Source organism: Emydura macquarii, unplaced genomic scaffold, assembly GCF_026122565.2.
Source record: "Emydura macquarii macquarii isolate MOO-44397 ecotype Brisbane River unplaced genomic scaffold, CSIRO-AGI_Emac_v2 contig_18, whole genome shotgun sequence".
Classification (NCBI taxonomy): domain Eukaryota; kingdom Metazoa; phylum Chordata; order Testudines; family Chelidae; genus Emydura; species Emydura macquarii.
This window is the reverse complement of record NW_027130155.1, coordinates 978,490-994,911: the sequence shown is the minus strand read 5'-3', so window position 1 is coordinate 994,911 and position 16,422 is coordinate 978,490. Positions and strand designations below refer to the sequence as shown.

Below are 16,422 nucleotides of genomic sequence, written 5' to 3'. Positions count from 1 at the left end.
TTCCCTTAGGCAACTATTGCATTTAAATTAGAAACTTTCCTGGACAATGGCTTTGAGATCAGCTAAAGTGTCTTTGAGTTTTCTAATCAGCATCTACTGTGAATGTTAAACAGAGCAGAATAACTCTTTTCCCTCCTAACCCCATCAATTCCTTAATATGGGAATTTTAGGAGAAGGGGGTGCGTGATGGGAAAAGACTAAATGTGGGTGGTGGTTTGCAGGACATGGAGTTTAGATGGTAAAAGTGAAGTGGTTAAGAAGATGAGATATCTAGAAGAAGGCATGGAGGAGATTACAAGTAGATCCCTGCAAATCCGCAGATATCTGCTTCCGCAGATGCAATGTGGATATCCACGGACCATTTCTTGAGGATGGTCACAGCTGTTAGGCTGCTAGCAGGACTCAGCAGCTGATCAGCTGTTAGGAGGGAAGGCAGGGTTGATCAGCTGTTAGGCAGGAGGAGCAGCTGGGAGGGCTCAACACCTGATCAGCTGTTAGGCAGGGCTTATCAGCTGTTTGGGGTGGCAGGGGCTCAACAGCTGACTGAGGGCTGCTGGCTCCAAAACATCTGATGAGTGGATGCAGATGGGGTAAATCTAAAAGAGGTAGGGTGGATTTCAGGTCAGGTGAAAAGATCAGATGCGGATCCACATATTGGTATTCACGCAGGGCTCTAATTACAAGGAGGTGTGAGGGCTTCCGAGGACAATGGGGGGTTATTAGCAAAAACTGGAAGCAATTGAAAAGAGTGGGAGAAAATGGTGTGGTTGAAATGAGGTGGCAAGTTAACTACATGCCTTCTGTAGGTGATCAGGATTAGTTAATGTTTGTATAGTGCTTTGAGGTCTATTACTTATTAAATGTGCACCTAGTTCCATATGAACAGGAGTATTCAGTGTACAGAGATTACACGATGGCTGTCATGATTTTTAAGTCATTTGATGTCAGTGGAGCAATGAAATCAGTTAAGTATCTTGCCCTAATATCTCTACTGGCATAAACATAAATAAAGATCTATGAAACTGTATAAATGTAGCCTGTAAAATTATTTTACAAAACCTTACATCTGTCAATGTTCTTACAAAACAGGTACAGGCCCGTCCGAAACACAGAGTGAGGTAGGTTTAGAAATACAGCACTGGAAGCAAATTGTACAATACTATTAGGCTTATGTGAGACTTCTTATGTTCTAAAACTTCAGTCACCTTACTCTTAACCTTACCATTGATTTGAAGAACTTCCTTTATTACCTGACAAGCCTCCTCATTCTCTGCATTTATTTTGATTTTGTAGGGCTTTCAGCCATGCCTTTATTGCTGCTGAGGAGTAAAATATCTGTTATAACCAGGATCGTAAATCTCTTCTGTAACTGAGGGACTATATCCTTATGGCTATAGATCACTTCAGTTATTGTCAAAATGTGCCATCATGTCACATTGCAAGTTAGGAGACCGAAAGACACTGCTTTGCCGATTATGCCTGTTAGATGTGCATGAGGACAATACATTGCCTCTAAAATAAAGTTTAGAGAATAATTAAAAGTTTTGAGATAAAGCCAGAAAATTATGGTCAGTAGTTTTCACAAAGTAGTTTCTTTCTTCAGTTTAGTCAGAAGAAAGAACAAAAAATAAAATAAAAAAATGGGGGGGAGGGTAATAAGTCTGAACAGTAAAGATCTAAGGCAGTTTGGAGCTTTTAAAAACTTTTCTGTAAAATGTTTCTTTCAATATAATGGTACTTTAAGAGCGAGAACCTCCTACCAGAAAAATCACTGGCAATGCTCCCATTGACTTAAATGGCGTAGGATGAAGTGCTGATTCTTATCTCTTCCAGCTCATTTTGTTCAGTCTTTTGATTGTAAAGAGCTCTCTGGTTCCAAAAGTTAAACTTAATTGCAGAATGAAATACACATCATGTAGATAAGTATCATAAATAGAGCTGGCTGGAAAACAGTCTCTCCCACAAAAAAAATGTAGACGTATTTGGGAAAAAAAACCATTCGCCCTGATTCAGAGCACCACCTGCTAGGGGAGTTGGGCAGCTCAGGGAGTGGCCTGCCTGGGGAATCAGAGGGCCTGCCAGATGGGCTGCACTGATGCCAGGGGGGCTAGAAGCCATGGGAGCCACAGAGCCTTGGAGCCTGAGCTTCCCGGTAGCCCACCAGGCAAGCTACCAAGGAAGCTGGAACCCTGGAGAGCCCAAGATGTCCTCCAGATGGGCTGCCAAGGAGGCAGTCTGCTGGGGAGTCCAGGGAAGAGTGTGTGCAGGCAGGCAAGCTGGCAGGAAATAAAATGGATTTCCGTTGGAAACTTTCAAGTTCTGGCAAATTCAACACATTCCTGCCGAATGTTTTGACTTTGATGAATCAGCATTTTAGACAGAAAACATTCCACTGGAAAATGTCTGACCAGCTCTAATCACAAACTATGCAAAAACTACAACAGACTAGCAAGCACATTGCTATCACCCATCTGGCCATTTCACTGGGTTTCTTCTTTCTCGATCTAAATGGCCGCTTGTTTTATTATAAATCTGACACTCTCCCGCTTTTAGGTGCATTCAGAGTAGCAAAGCAGCCACTTGTAAAGAGGTTCAGGGTTTGCACTTTGTGTCCACACAGATAGTTACGCCAGAGGGGGGATTCACAAAAGCAGGTGGTAGTGGCACTGCTGCAGCACACTAGGAATCTGCTGAGAAAGGGTAGCTTTACATTTTGGCTGGTGCTCTGCTGGAGCTTCAATGGCAGACTCTGGCTGGAAGAAGTACTGAATCAGTGCAGCTCCTGGCTGTCCTGGCCCCACCCATCCCAGCTGGCTCCATCCCCTTTGAGGTCTGCTATAGGAATCCCAGTGGATTGGAAGTTGCAGGTGGCTTGACCTGAAGGACTTTTTACCACAAAGGTCCCATGCCTTAGTATCAGCAGCCCAATGGATCTATTGCAAAAAAGAGAGTTCCTGGATCTCGCATGTGGAAGGAAAATTGTATATTGTCTCCTTGAATTTTGACTGAGTGCATGAAAACTCTTTGTTATGATGTTCAAGTAATACTTAGGACTAGTTATACAGAGGTTTGGGGTTTTTTCAGTGCTAAATCAGTGTTAAACAAGGTGCAAGTATCCATTTGCTATTATTTAAATCACAGATCTGTAGCTCAGACCGACCTGGTGTAAGCAGGTGCAACATCACTGTAATCAGCTAACAGCTGACTTTAACTAAGAGTAGCACCCATTATACCAGCTCTGAATCTGACACTCTGAAGTTTGGGGAGAACTATGTTAAAAGTTCCTAAATACATATTTACGTAATCTGCATCTTGAAAGATCCTAATGTGAATTGGCACAACAGGCAGCGGTAGGGTCTGTTATGGTGAAGTTCATATAGAGTGCTTATGTGACATTTTTCACATTTAAAAAAAAATGAAAGCCGCATAGTGTTGTGTGTGCTAGAGTGACAGTCAGGGTAGAACTCAACTCAGAAAGATAAAGGGGTTTGAAGTGACACTCCATCCCAAATGTGTTCCTTGTAAATTAGTGCAAGCTCCTACACGTAGTCTATATATATTCATCCCATAAAAACCTGAATGCTTCTCAGACCTCTTCCAGCAAAGCAGCTGAACTGGAACAAATAAAAAAACAAGATACAAGTGTGCACTGTTTTCAGACCCTCTTGCCCCTTCTCAGCCCATCGTATTTTAAAGCACCTATGTCCATGCAGCAAGCCATGGCATACTCTGCTTTTAGCGAAGCAAAACGGACAATAGAGGGAATGGGAGCCATGTTAATAACCTTCCCCTTAACCCATTACATCAAATCCCACATTCTACAAAAGCTGCTATTGTACAGAATGTGGCTTAAGTACTGATGTCACTTAAGGGCCTGACTGCCGAAGGGAGCTAATGAAAATAAAATGATGTGGATTCAAAGCCATGCTGTGATCTAATTGTGATTGTCCTTTTTGTTTTAGGCTTTTCTATGGTCATTAGCTTTATTGTAGCTTTTTGCCTTGCTTGTTCTTTTAGTTTTATAACAGAAAATGAGGCTATGTGGATGTGGCAGAGTTTACCCAGTAGCAGCTATTTGGAACATTGCAATCACTCACATACATATAACCTGGACCATTTGATTCATTACATATAGGCCAGATGGTTCTTGAAATAAAACCACAAACCCAAGGTCCCACTCCAACAAGAAACATTTCTTTATCTGAACCATATGAGCTCTCGAAGGTTGCAGATACTGGCTCTACAGAAGACTTAACTTATTTTCAGAGATGCCTTGTAGCTGGGTGTTGAGCTGTCAGACCCCATATGTACATGCAGAGCTACTGAGACAACTCAGTTTGGTAGCTGGACCAGGTGGGTCTCATTAGTGCCATTCAGGAAAATAAAAGGCTGACGGTGAGACCCTGGCCCTACTGAAGTCAATGGTAAAACTCTCATTGACTTCAGTGGGGCTAGGATTTTATCCTGAGATTTTCTCTCAGGTAAGAAAGAGCTAGAGCAGAAGGAAAATAAAACCTACAAGAAGAAATCCTAATTAGCCTTTGCAGGAAAAAGATTGGGGCTAATGCTAAGTAATCTTAAATCTTTGTTTCTTTAAGAATAGAGCTGGTTGAAATTTTTATGCAAAAACATAAATGTCCAGAGAGAAAGGCTGTTTCATGTTTTTCATCGAAAAAATTAAAACCTAAAACTGAAAAATTTCAATTTTCTATTTGTTTGTTTTGGCAGCCAAAACCTGAAACTGAAAATTTTAAAGTCAACCATTTTGTGGGTTCTGATTGCCAAATATTTTCAGGTTTGGGGTTTTCCTTTTTTCTACTTTGTAGAAAAATGTTGACAACAATGAAAATTCATTTTTGTCAATTTCCTGAAATTTTATTTCCAAATAAAGGCAAAGGACTGGAAGTGGAGGAGGAGGATTGTCTGAGCAGTGTGGGGGCACCAATAATTTACATACCACTACCTCCAAAGAATTCTAAACTTGGGTTTTTTTGCAGAGAGTTGCAGCCGGGGGACTTGTGCAAGGAAATTCCTGGCATATTATGCAACAGATTCCTGTTTCTGGAAATCTTCTTTCACCTGTGGCCACAAGGCAAGCAAAATTCAATCAGCTGTAGAGCAAAGGCACTAGTAGGGTGACCCATCACACCACATAGCTCCTTGTGTGCTGGCTCTGGCTTTTTCAAGCCAAACAAAAAACACCGTTGCTTAAGGCTATATACCGGCTTTATATTTCTTCCTGAGCTGTTAATGTTCTGCCCAACATCACTTTTAAATTGCAGAGGCCCATATGTTTCCAATGTCACTCAGTCTGGATGGAATCAGGCCCTGAGGAGGGGTAGTTCAGAATGCTTCAGTAGGCCTTTTAAATTGCTTGAGAATGGAGATTTCCCCCTGAGACAGTAAAATAGTCTCTGTAGTTGTGAAGCTCAAGAGGCCAGTCAGCACTGATTAGTATGTTTCTAGCTACTTAAATAACCTACATCCCCATGGTTTTTGAGCAACTCATAAATGAGTAGGGAAGTATTATCTCTTTTTTACACTGGGGAACTGAGACAGAGGGAGGTTAAGTGATTTGCCCAAAGTCACACAAAGTCTGTGGTTAAGCTAGAAATGTAACCCAGATCTTCTGAGTCACAGTCCAGTGCCTTAACTACAAGACCATCTGCATCTATGGCACATGACTCGTTAATTGTATGGACTCTCTTTTGCATTCGAGTACATTTTCTGTGCAGAATCATTTTCTGTGTAAAGTTATTATTTTATTCTTGCCATAGATTTATGCAGGTTATGATTTTAATGATGAACCTTTGTATGCAGTCAAACTTTAGAAACATTTGGCTCAAAATCAAGCAAATGTAACATTACTGAATGGCTAATTATTGGGGATGAATGAGTAAAAAGAGGATCATTGTCCTTCATAACTCCTCTTCCCCACTTGTTCTTAAATATATGATAGTCTGAGGAGGGGGGAATCAGAGTATGCATTGTTGAAAAGTTGTGAAGAGTGCCTGATGTCCTCTTTTACACCAGGCATAACTCCATTAAAGGCAGTGTCCTTACACCAGCGTAGAATCAACTCCTGAGATTCCATTTTTGTTATAAATGAGGATCAAGGCACAATAATTTAATGTGAAAACCTTTCATTGAAGTTATGTCTCTCTTGCAGTGTTCGGCGTGGGGATGGGTGGAGAAAGAAATAGTATGATCCTGTTCCTATTCAACAGTGCTATGACTGGCTTTTAGTATTCTCCCTCCTTCCTCCCCTTCTCTTCAGGACTATGTTATATCCTTTTTCTCATGAACATGCACTAAATACAGGAGCATGAATAATTGAAATACAATATTAATTATTTACTGACCTTAAGATCCTCTTCTTGCTTTTTTCTTATACATCACCATCATCCGTCTCAACCTCTTCCTTTGTACAGCTCCATTTTATTTTTTTAAATTATCCAACACCTCTTTCAGTTTTTAATTTTTTCCCCAATATTAAATAGTTAATTACCTTTATCTTTGGTAGATTTTTATACCAGAGGGCTTACACAGCTTTCACACAGAGAGGAAAGCTGGTTCAGTGGCTGGGGCACTAATGCTGTACTTGCAAGACCTGAGTTCAAGTCCTTGTTCTGCCATAGACTTCCTGTGTGAACAACTCTGCCGCTTTTTGTTTGCTCAGTTCCCAGCTATAAAATGGCGATAGTAGTCCTATGTATGGAATGCGGTGAGGATAAATACATGAAGGATTGTGAGATGCTCAGACACTACAGTAATAGGGGCCATAGAAGTGCCTAAGGTAGATCAGCTTCAACAGGCTCAATGATCTAGGGTCTGCAAGGAGTCATGATGTTCCTTCAAATCTCACAGCCCTCTCAGATATAGTAAGAGTTGGCATAGCCAGGAGCTCAGCCATATCCTATCTTTCTATCTATAAAGTTTCCTTGCACACATGTATTTGGTTGTCAGTTTGTCTGTCCAGGTTTTTGTATAGGCACCCATCACTATACTCTGTATAGGAAGGCTTTACAAGAGGCAAAAACAACAAAGACATCTCTTACTTCTGCTGACTGTGAGTTCTATAGTCTTAGCCTCATTCCTGTAAAGTTTCTGTCTCCCACTGTCAAGAGTCTTTCCCTATTGATTGACAGTTTCATTGTTCTAATGGAATGTAGCCACTGTGTGAGGTTGTGGTTTCAGAGAGAGAGAGAGAGAGTTTCCAAGGTAGCCAGGGCTAATAATCGCATAGGGCCTTGACAATCCAGACAGTGATGTTGAAGTGGAGTCTCTTCAATGAAGAGCCGTGCAGAAGCAGTGTATTACAATCCCAGTGACCCTGTTGCTGAACAGAGGGGTCTTCCTTAGGGAATTGGGCTTCCTTTTTAGATATAGAGTGTTGTAACATTTAGACTCAACTGTCCCATTAGTGTGCATTGTCCTGGCCAGATTTGGTCGTGGTAGGATCAAGTGCAAATTCTATAGTTATTAAGATATCCAAGTGCAGTATGGAGACTAGACCCCAAAGCTGTGGAGTAATTTAACATTCTGGGGGCATGGGCATTTGTTGGATGGATTTTATAATAACTTCTTGGACAAAGGTGGGAAACCTGAAGAGATTGTGATTTGTCTGGCAAGGACTCAGAGGTTTTATCCAGGGCTTTATCAAGGGTTGAACCATTGCCAATACAGCATGAAAAAAAATCATATCTGTCCGGTTAATGCCCCATTGAAAAATATATTTTCTAATGTTGGAATTTCTTGTCCTCCTTTTTTCATGGTGTTCTTACTCTTTCCCAACATTTGTTTTCTCTTGGTCTTTCTTGTCTCTTTGGAATACATTCTACATTTGGTCCATTTTTCTACATTTACTTTTTATTCTTGTGATCTGCTGAATGTATATAGATTTTCCTGTTCCGCTACATGTTTCAGTCCTTGTACTACAATCTGTCTGTCTCCTCTTTCTTTATAATCTTTTTCTGTTTCCATCCTGTTTTCTGATTTTTCACATTCTTTCTCTCATCTCACATGCCTATCTGTCCCCTTTTACTCCCACTCAGCTATCACACTCATTACTTTCTTCTGCCTGTTTTTCATCTCTCTTGCCTTTCTTTTCCTTAATGGTGTTTCCTGCTAGTGGTCCATGAAAGAAATATTTTGAAACCAACATGTTTTCATGATATTCACATGATATTTTCAACAACAGATGGACCTAGAACATTTAACTCTGGTGTTCAAATACAGTTTGTTTTTAGCTGATCTTGCAGTAACCAGGGTATATTTTGATCCTTGAAAATAACATTTCTTTAGGCAATTTTCCTCCTTTTTTGCCTGGCAAACATGGGGAGGTTTGTGGGAGTGTTTCCTGTGGAGCAGAAACCAAAGAAGGCTTTAGTTTGCATCCTTGTATTTGTGCACATCTTAAATATCAAGTGTATCAAGAGGAAAAGCTGTCTAGGTTTTGTTTGTTACCATTGCTACTGATGTGTAATAGTGGAATACAGCAAATTGTAGGTCCTACATAAATTTGTTTTTATATATAAAATAAATGTATTCAGGGAGCAGACATCCACAATAGTAGTTAGTAATGAGTCTTCAGGCTCCTCTGAAACTTTAAATTTTCCCTTTTGACTTTAAAATATCTCTAAGCAAACTTTGGGGGTGCGGGGAGCTCTTTAAGTATCACATATGGCTCTGATGGAACTTTCTGCCTTTCTTTCCCAGATGCCATCTTGAATTTCCTGTAGCCGAGGAGAGAATCCCAGAATCTTATGTATGACATTTTAAAAGTTTCATTTGAACTTAAGAAGAGCATTCTCCATAATCAAAGGCATTTAAAATCCAATATGTATGTTTACATCTAAATGGGCTGTGGATAGTTCCTCCTCAAAGGTGCGAGGTATCCTTCATGTGGCAAATGAAGAAGCTCATTTTATTAAAAATAAAAACAAGCAGAACCTGATGGGACAACTGGTATGTTTAACACACTTCAGGGCATCATATGGAGTTCTAGTCATACTACTCTGGTGCTGAAAATGCTTAGCATTTGCCCTCCCACCTCAGAATATACTGACAGCTAATTGCAGTATAATGACACTCCATTGTTATTGAGAACATAGTATGTTTCTAATCATTATAGTGATGCAGCACTGCTTTCTGCAGCAGTGGAATCAACAGTTGTGGTCACAGATGGTGGACATTTGTTAAGTGATTGCACCCCAACGGGTCTATTCTTCTCTCCACATGTGTGCATAACTCTCTTTGACACTAATAGCAATTATGTGAGTTTGGAGAGGAGAGGAGAACAGATCCCCCCCCCCCCCAAAGTGTTGTGAAACAGAAGCAAATTAGTCTTTGAAAATTTTTAATTAGGAATGAGTTGAGCCAGTTTGGGTAAAAGTAAAATGCCTTCTCTTCCCAAGCCCCACTCCTATCAGGATCAAGTAAGAACCCTTCTCACTGCCACTGGGCCCATTTCTACAGTCATAGCTGAACTGAACTATTTGTTAGGGTTTTTAAATGATTCAGTAAAATATTTTCTGCTTCTGGGTTCCAGGCAGAATCACAAGTGCTCATGATACCACAGGGAGGCAGTAAACATGGAATTTTTGGGACCTGGGACCATAAACCGAAGTACCAGAAATATTGAGCTATTTCTCATGAGATTTCTATACTTCTTTTGCAGAGTATGGATCTTTGGATAAGTTTTCAGTGTTTATCAGAATAGAACCCAAATGCTGAAGCTTTTTGTAGCTTGTCCAGGTCTCTCTCTCTTTCTCCCTCCCCTTTAATATAAATTTACTTAATCTAATATCAGTTTCAGGATTGCTTAATAAATTAACTCTGTTAATCCCTACCAGGGATTATGAAGAATATAATGATGCATTTGTATTCCACATTTTGTAGTCACATAACTCCATTCAGTCCAACCATGCTCTGATATTTTACATGCAATGCAATGGTAAGAGATATTTGTATTGCATGTGTTTTCTATTCAGAAGCCTAGGAAATATACTTCTAAGCATTGGAGGTATAATGGCTATATATCCTATACAGCTTATCAAATTTGTCTCTCTGCTAAAGAATGAGAAGAGTGTTTTGTTTTTCTTCAGTTGGCTAGAATCATTACTAAGTATCCTGGTATCATCATTCTGTAATGTCATTTTTTAAATTCTTGTTCACCATTTTGCCTTTAAGGCAGCCAGCAGGAACACAGAAAAAGCATTTCTCTCCTGAGCTGATGTCAAAATTTTGTAAGTAAGCCAACGTGGAATGCTAGGTGCATGCAGTATAATTCTTAGCTGAACATAAAATAAGGGCACACATTTGAAATGAATGAACACAAATAACACAAACCCAAGTACTCGGGGGGAAAAAAGAGGGAACCAAAATCATCGAAAGCAGCTATATTGTTTAGAATTTGTATACAGAAAAGAAATAACATGTTTAAAGAACTCCTCATTCCTTGAAAACCCAATTTGCTGCTTTTTTTTTAATCATATGTAATATGATCAGATCAAGGAGGAGGAGAGGGTAGATAGTACAATAAAATTAAAATATATAAACTGTGGGCCAGATCCTCAGCTAAAGTAAATCAAAGTACCTCAGTTAACTTCAAAAGAGCTATGCTGATGAGTGCCAGCAGAGGATCTCACTGTGTAGCTTTTAAAATGCAAGCAATTTAGAGGCTTGCCTTTCTGACCAGTCTCACTCTTGTCATGCTTGCTGATAATTGCTCATACCACAGTACCATGGTCACAGATGTTGAATTGGATTATCAGTCATGCTTCCACTTTAGATATCCTATTGTTCAATTAGCCTGTAACACAAGGGCTGAGAAACCTCAGTTCTCCCAGAAATGTGGTCTGCTAGGCCCCATCCTGAAAAATGGATTCATGTAGATGCATGTTTGCACCCACATGGAATCAGTTGAGATCTACAGGGGTGCAAGGAACAATCTGTACAAATCCAACTGCAGAATCAGGGCTCTTGTATTCAGCATTGTAGAAATGGACCACCTCATAGAGGTGTGGGCATTAGACTAGTGGTTAATTTATAATAATAGCTATGAATGACACAAGTCTCAGTGCAGCAAACTCAGCTATCCTGATAAGAATGTCTGATGCTTAAGGTTCTTAATAAAATAGACATGAGTGAGCCTGTATTTGTGACTTGTGAAACAGTAGGTAGTGAACATTTTGAATGAACAGATTATGAAATAACAGAGAAGCTTCTACAGGAAACATTTCCTTAAATCTGGCTTCTGTTTTATAAAATGTACATGTATTTGAAATACGTGGTACAGAGGCCTGAAAAATCCACTCACTTATTGCACATGGAAAGCTTTTCCTGGTGAGTGGGGAAAGGACTAAATCAATCCATATCTACAGAATTTAAGGTTTAATCTAAAAAGAGAAAATAAGTTTCCAGCCTTTTCCTATATGAACTGATGCAATGTCTTCCTGAGTCTGCAGACAGCTCCACTGCCTGTGTAGCTTCTCATAGGTTTTCCAAACAGCAGTTGAGTGATGTCACCAAGACTTTGAACCATCACTAATCTAATAATCATGTCAATTGCCATGCTACTGATCTGAGAAAGCAATGAGCAGCAGCAGGGGAATTTAGAGGGGAAGATGGCACAAATCATGGAGGCTGGAGAGAAGTAGATCCTCCCCAGTGATCACATAGCTATGGATTGGGAGACCGAGTCCTTCTCCTTTCCATTAGTCAGAGGGGGGCTTGTAATGTATCTGACACCAACTACTTGTAGGCTGATAGGAGAGATGGAGCCCCCACGCAAAGCTCAGAAACAGAACTCTTTTCCAGCATCTGGTGGTGGGGATGGGTAACTCACCATAGTTCTGCCCCAAAATTTCTCTAGTGTGAGCCTTCCTCTTCTCTGGGTTAGACTCTGATTAGGAGCTTTAGTCCCCTGGTTAGTAGGGGTTTGATACATTTTTCAAGCCCTGATGATACAGATTTTTGAAGACTACAACTGCTTGGCTTTTATCTTACTGAAACCATCTGATAAGACATACTGTCTATCTCATGTACATTTCAATTAATTGTAAATGGTGGCGAATTTTAAATAGACGATATTTAATATGTAGTGTTTATTATACAGATATATACAGGACTTCTTTCCAAATGTGGAAATTCTGTCAACACTAAAGAAATTTTCACAGTAAATCAAAAATAGAAAAAAAAAGTCAATAGTCAGTAAAGTTTATGAAATATATAACAAACATATATAAAAATTGTTCTCCATGTGGGAAGAGACTATAACAAAGGATTGAGCAGGCATCTTGTCCTGCTACTTGAATTGCATGTTGCTAGTATGGGGTAGCAAATTCACTTTGAGTCTGCCCTAAAGCTCACTGAAGTCAATGGGATTCTGAATATTGCCTTCAAGAGACTCTGGTTTGATTCCTATATGTCTACATCAGCAGCTCAGATTGTTACAAAGAAAATGGTCACTGATCAAATAATTTCAAATGTTAGGACTCAATTCTGAAAAGAGGCACATGTATGAAGTTACTCCTGAGAGTTTTTGCTGCATCAGACTACAGGGTAGCATTTGCTACATCCTTCAAATCAATATATTGCTTTGGTGTTGCTGATAATCTAAAATAATCTATATAAATTTTGCACAAAAACAAGAGTCATCATCAGCTTCCAAAAATAACCAACAAGCCACCCTCCTCCCTTTAAATCATTTAGGAATCATGATTCTAAAATCCTCTGCAGTGCTTTAAAAATGTAACCCTTCTTCCAGTCTCTGCTGTAATTCCAAATATTTAAGTTCTCTGTAATAACATTTACGACCTATGCAATCCCAGGTAGTTCATAATACTTGCTCAATTAAAAGGGTTTCACATTTTTGCCATATTAAAAATTACCTTATTTATAAATTAAAATTGCAGCAATTTACAATCTGGATAATGTAGTAATTGCTATTTAATACTCTTATATCCGAATACCTCTACAAAGGACAAAGAATTATTAGGCTCATTCTCAATGATCTCTTTTGATGAAGACAATGTTAGCTAAGTATTCTTGGCATTAATTCTGGGAGTGAGTTTAGCTAAAATTGAGGGTTTACTGTAAACTCAAGTTCAACTGGAATAGGAGATATCTTGGAGTCCAAAGAAGTGAAAATGAAGTGACACATTTTGAAAACAACTTGAGAATTGCTCAGAGAAATAAACCATAGCTTTATAACTGAATCTCCCAAGGCCTGAACATGCTTAGCCCCTCCGCATTTGTATTCAGTAACACTGTTTGCTTTTGGCTCTATACATTCCTATCAGATAGGTAGGGGAGTTTTGCTGGCAGAAGATTGCATCATTGATGCAAATCCAAAATTCATCTTTATGAAGAGAGTATATCACTACTTATATTTGGGCAAAAAATGAATTTTTCAGTCCATGACAATTTTGAAAAGTAAAAAAAAAAAAAAGAAAAAATTAATTTTAGATCGGACCTAATTTTTCAGCTAATCGAAGTTGAAGGGAAATGTTTTGGTTCAAACTAAATTGTTTGTTTTTGAGTATTTTTAAATATTTTTGAATTTTTTAAAATGTAATTAAAAGAAATTTCAAAATGAAATGTCATTTTAAACAAAAAATTGAAACATTTTGTTTAAAAATGTGAAAATGAAACATTTGTATATTTTTTCAGAATGTTTTTGTTCTAAATGAACATTTCAGTGAAACTGAGACAGATTTGCAAAATGTTCAGTGTTGCCAAATGTACATTTTTCACCAAAAAATTTTGGTTGAAAAAATATGCCCACCTCCATTCACAATGCTCTGAGGACTACCTTCTCCCACAGGAGGAAATGCTACTACCCTTGACTCTTGACATATCTAACTTACAATTGTCCCCTACCCAATAGCGTAGGTCAAAGTTGAGCTAACCTGAGAGTAGGCATGTTGAGCATAATTCAGAACCACTGTGTTAACTATTATTACACTGATACCATTATCCAGCTCTTCTTTTCAAATGTATGTATTGTTCTATTCTCCTGCTATTGGCAACAAATACTTGTTTTGTTCTAACAAATGCTACTTCAGGTTTGTTTGGTTTTTTTAAAAAGCTTTCACCGTAGTATATAGAAGTATGGGGATTTTTTTCTCCTTTTCTTTAATATATCCTCTTTGATGAGGCTATTTTATAGCTTTCCAGGTTTTTAATCTCTCCCTCTAGAGACATGAACTGATCTGTCTGCTTTCTTTAAGGTAATAAGTCTACCCAATTATCTGCCCCACAGAAAGGCTTTTAGTGCTGCTTAGCATTATCCTTCAAAGGGCACAGAATGTGAGTTAGTATCTAAAAACAGAATTTATGCTGTTCTTTTAAGGCAGATAAAGAGCTAGAACCTATGGTGTTGCTAAAACTGCACAAAGCACAAGTCAGTGGTGTTTGTGCAAAGCTGTGTTAAAACTCTCCTTTTCACTCTCCTGATACCATTGCACCTCCATGCAGGTCAGCCCCCTGCTGTGCTGAGTTAAAGGAGCTTGAGAGTGCCTCTGATTTATACCAGGCTGCAATGACTACAAGAAGCAGAAAACAACCAAGGATCAGCATACAGCACATTGATATGTTGGCCACACACTCTTTCCCCTACCATAAAATTATGGAAACATAGGACTGGAAGGGACCTCAATGAGGTCATTCCCCTACAATGAGGCAGGGCTATGTTGACAATCAGGAGATAGATGCACTTATGTCAGTTCTGCACCATCTGAGGACAACTTTTTCAACAGGGTGGTCCTGCTGGTTCAGTTAAACCTGCTTGAGAGCTAGATAATGTCAGGTGTATAGCACAAAGCGGCTGCACAGCACTTGAGAATCTGGCCCAAAATGTTGATATTTGAATAGAGCAGTCTTCAAACTCCCTCTTCTACCAAAGATTGAGAGGTTAGTAGTGCCTCTAGTAGTAGCAGGAGAAGTGATTTGTTTGATACTCTATAACACATTATAATGATCATTAAGTATGTGTACTGTAAGTAAGGTTGTGTTCTGATTACCATTCTGACTCCCCTTTCTCAGTTGCTCATAACTTTCTCACACAGATTCCTAACGGGATGAAATTTTCTCTGAGTGATCTTCACACAAACATGATTTTTAAAAAATGTTTTACTAAAACAGTTCAGCCATATTTTAGTTATTTGAGTATAAAAAAGCCCCACACACAAGTGTGAGAAATTTAGCACTCAGAAGACTGGAAATTTGACAAGTCAAGATTGAATGAAGTAATAAAACAGAAGACAATATGCAAAATGGAGTTTTTTATGCAGTTATATACAGACGTTGCATTTCTCAACCTTAATGGTGCATAAATGCTAGGTTTTTTCATGGATTTTGTAATTGGATTAGACCCAGATAGAAGTCCATAATAGAATTGAACTCTAAATGATTCATTGAGCAAATATGGATGCAATGTCCTACTACATATTTCACTTAATCTAGTTCTCCCTTCCACTGTTCTAATTCTGAAAGACCACTATATCAAGAACTAAACTGTTTTCCATGGTGTGATTAGTTGGTATTATTTGTCTAACAAAGATCCACCAAGAAAACAAAGTCTTCCTGGACTATTTTCTGATACACCAGTAAGGACATTGCGTCATCAATGTTCAAATCTATAAGATTTGCAAGAGCGGATAGTTTAGTGGTTGAAATGTCAGGTTTGAAATATCTGGTACCCTCTGGCCATAGGTTTGAATCCTAGCAAGCCACCAGCTCAGCCCCTCTTTCTTCCTTGGGCGATAAAACTGTTTCATGCAATTGTGTTTCTTTCAGATAAGAATTTTAAAATCAAGTTCTTGACTAATCTAATTCTGTCATGTCAATGTTCTGAACAAATCCCTAAAATATTATGCATTTGAGGCATTAAACTAAACCTCTCTTTGCTAGTACCTCAGGAAGGGACAATTTGAAAGGGAGGTTATGAAATGATGCTCATCTCTTAGAGATGACTGCTACCCATCAACTTATTGTAGTCTAATTAAAATGAATGAGTTTGCAGTTATTTCCTAAATGGAAATGCTGACATTGTACACTGGTCCATTAACAGAGAGACTAAAAGTCAGCATCATAACTCACTCCCTTGTCTCAGTCACCACATTTCCTGGCCTTGTGAATGGCAAGAGAGGCCTCTCAACAACAGAAAATGGCTTGTTGGCATCAAGGGGGCATATTTAACACTCACCAGCAGCCCAGTAGTGATACATTCATTCCAAGCCACAGTTTTCCATATTCTCTCCTAGGAAGGATAGCTGACAGGCCCCTCTTCAGCCTGCCAGTCTGACAGACAGTAGAAGGAGTCCTTTAGACCTTGACTTCATCTCTAGGCTGGGATAAAGAGCAGGTAAGGTTGGACACTCTCTTGGGGACATCATCATGGCACCCCAACCCAGCCCA

At 39.0% G+C, this 16,422-nt stretch overlaps 1 protein-coding gene across 1 annotated transcript in view; it reads left to right on the top strand.

The window, feature by feature from the left end:
* The window catches only part of IQCJ (IQ motif containing J), a 325,729-nt gene extending 316,779 nt beyond the window's left edge, over positions 1-8,950 (top strand). Inside the window, exons 8-9 of the mRNA XM_067543069.1 lie at positions 4,998-5,092; positions 8,719-8,950. Of these exons, the coding sequence (XP_067399170.1) occupies positions 4,998-5,092; positions 8,719-8,773 (150 nt within the window). The 3' untranslated portion in view covers positions 8,774-8,950. The remainder of the gene's footprint in view (positions 1-4,997; positions 5,093-8,718) is intronic.
* The last annotated feature ends 7,472 nt before the right edge of the window (positions 8,951-16,422 follow it).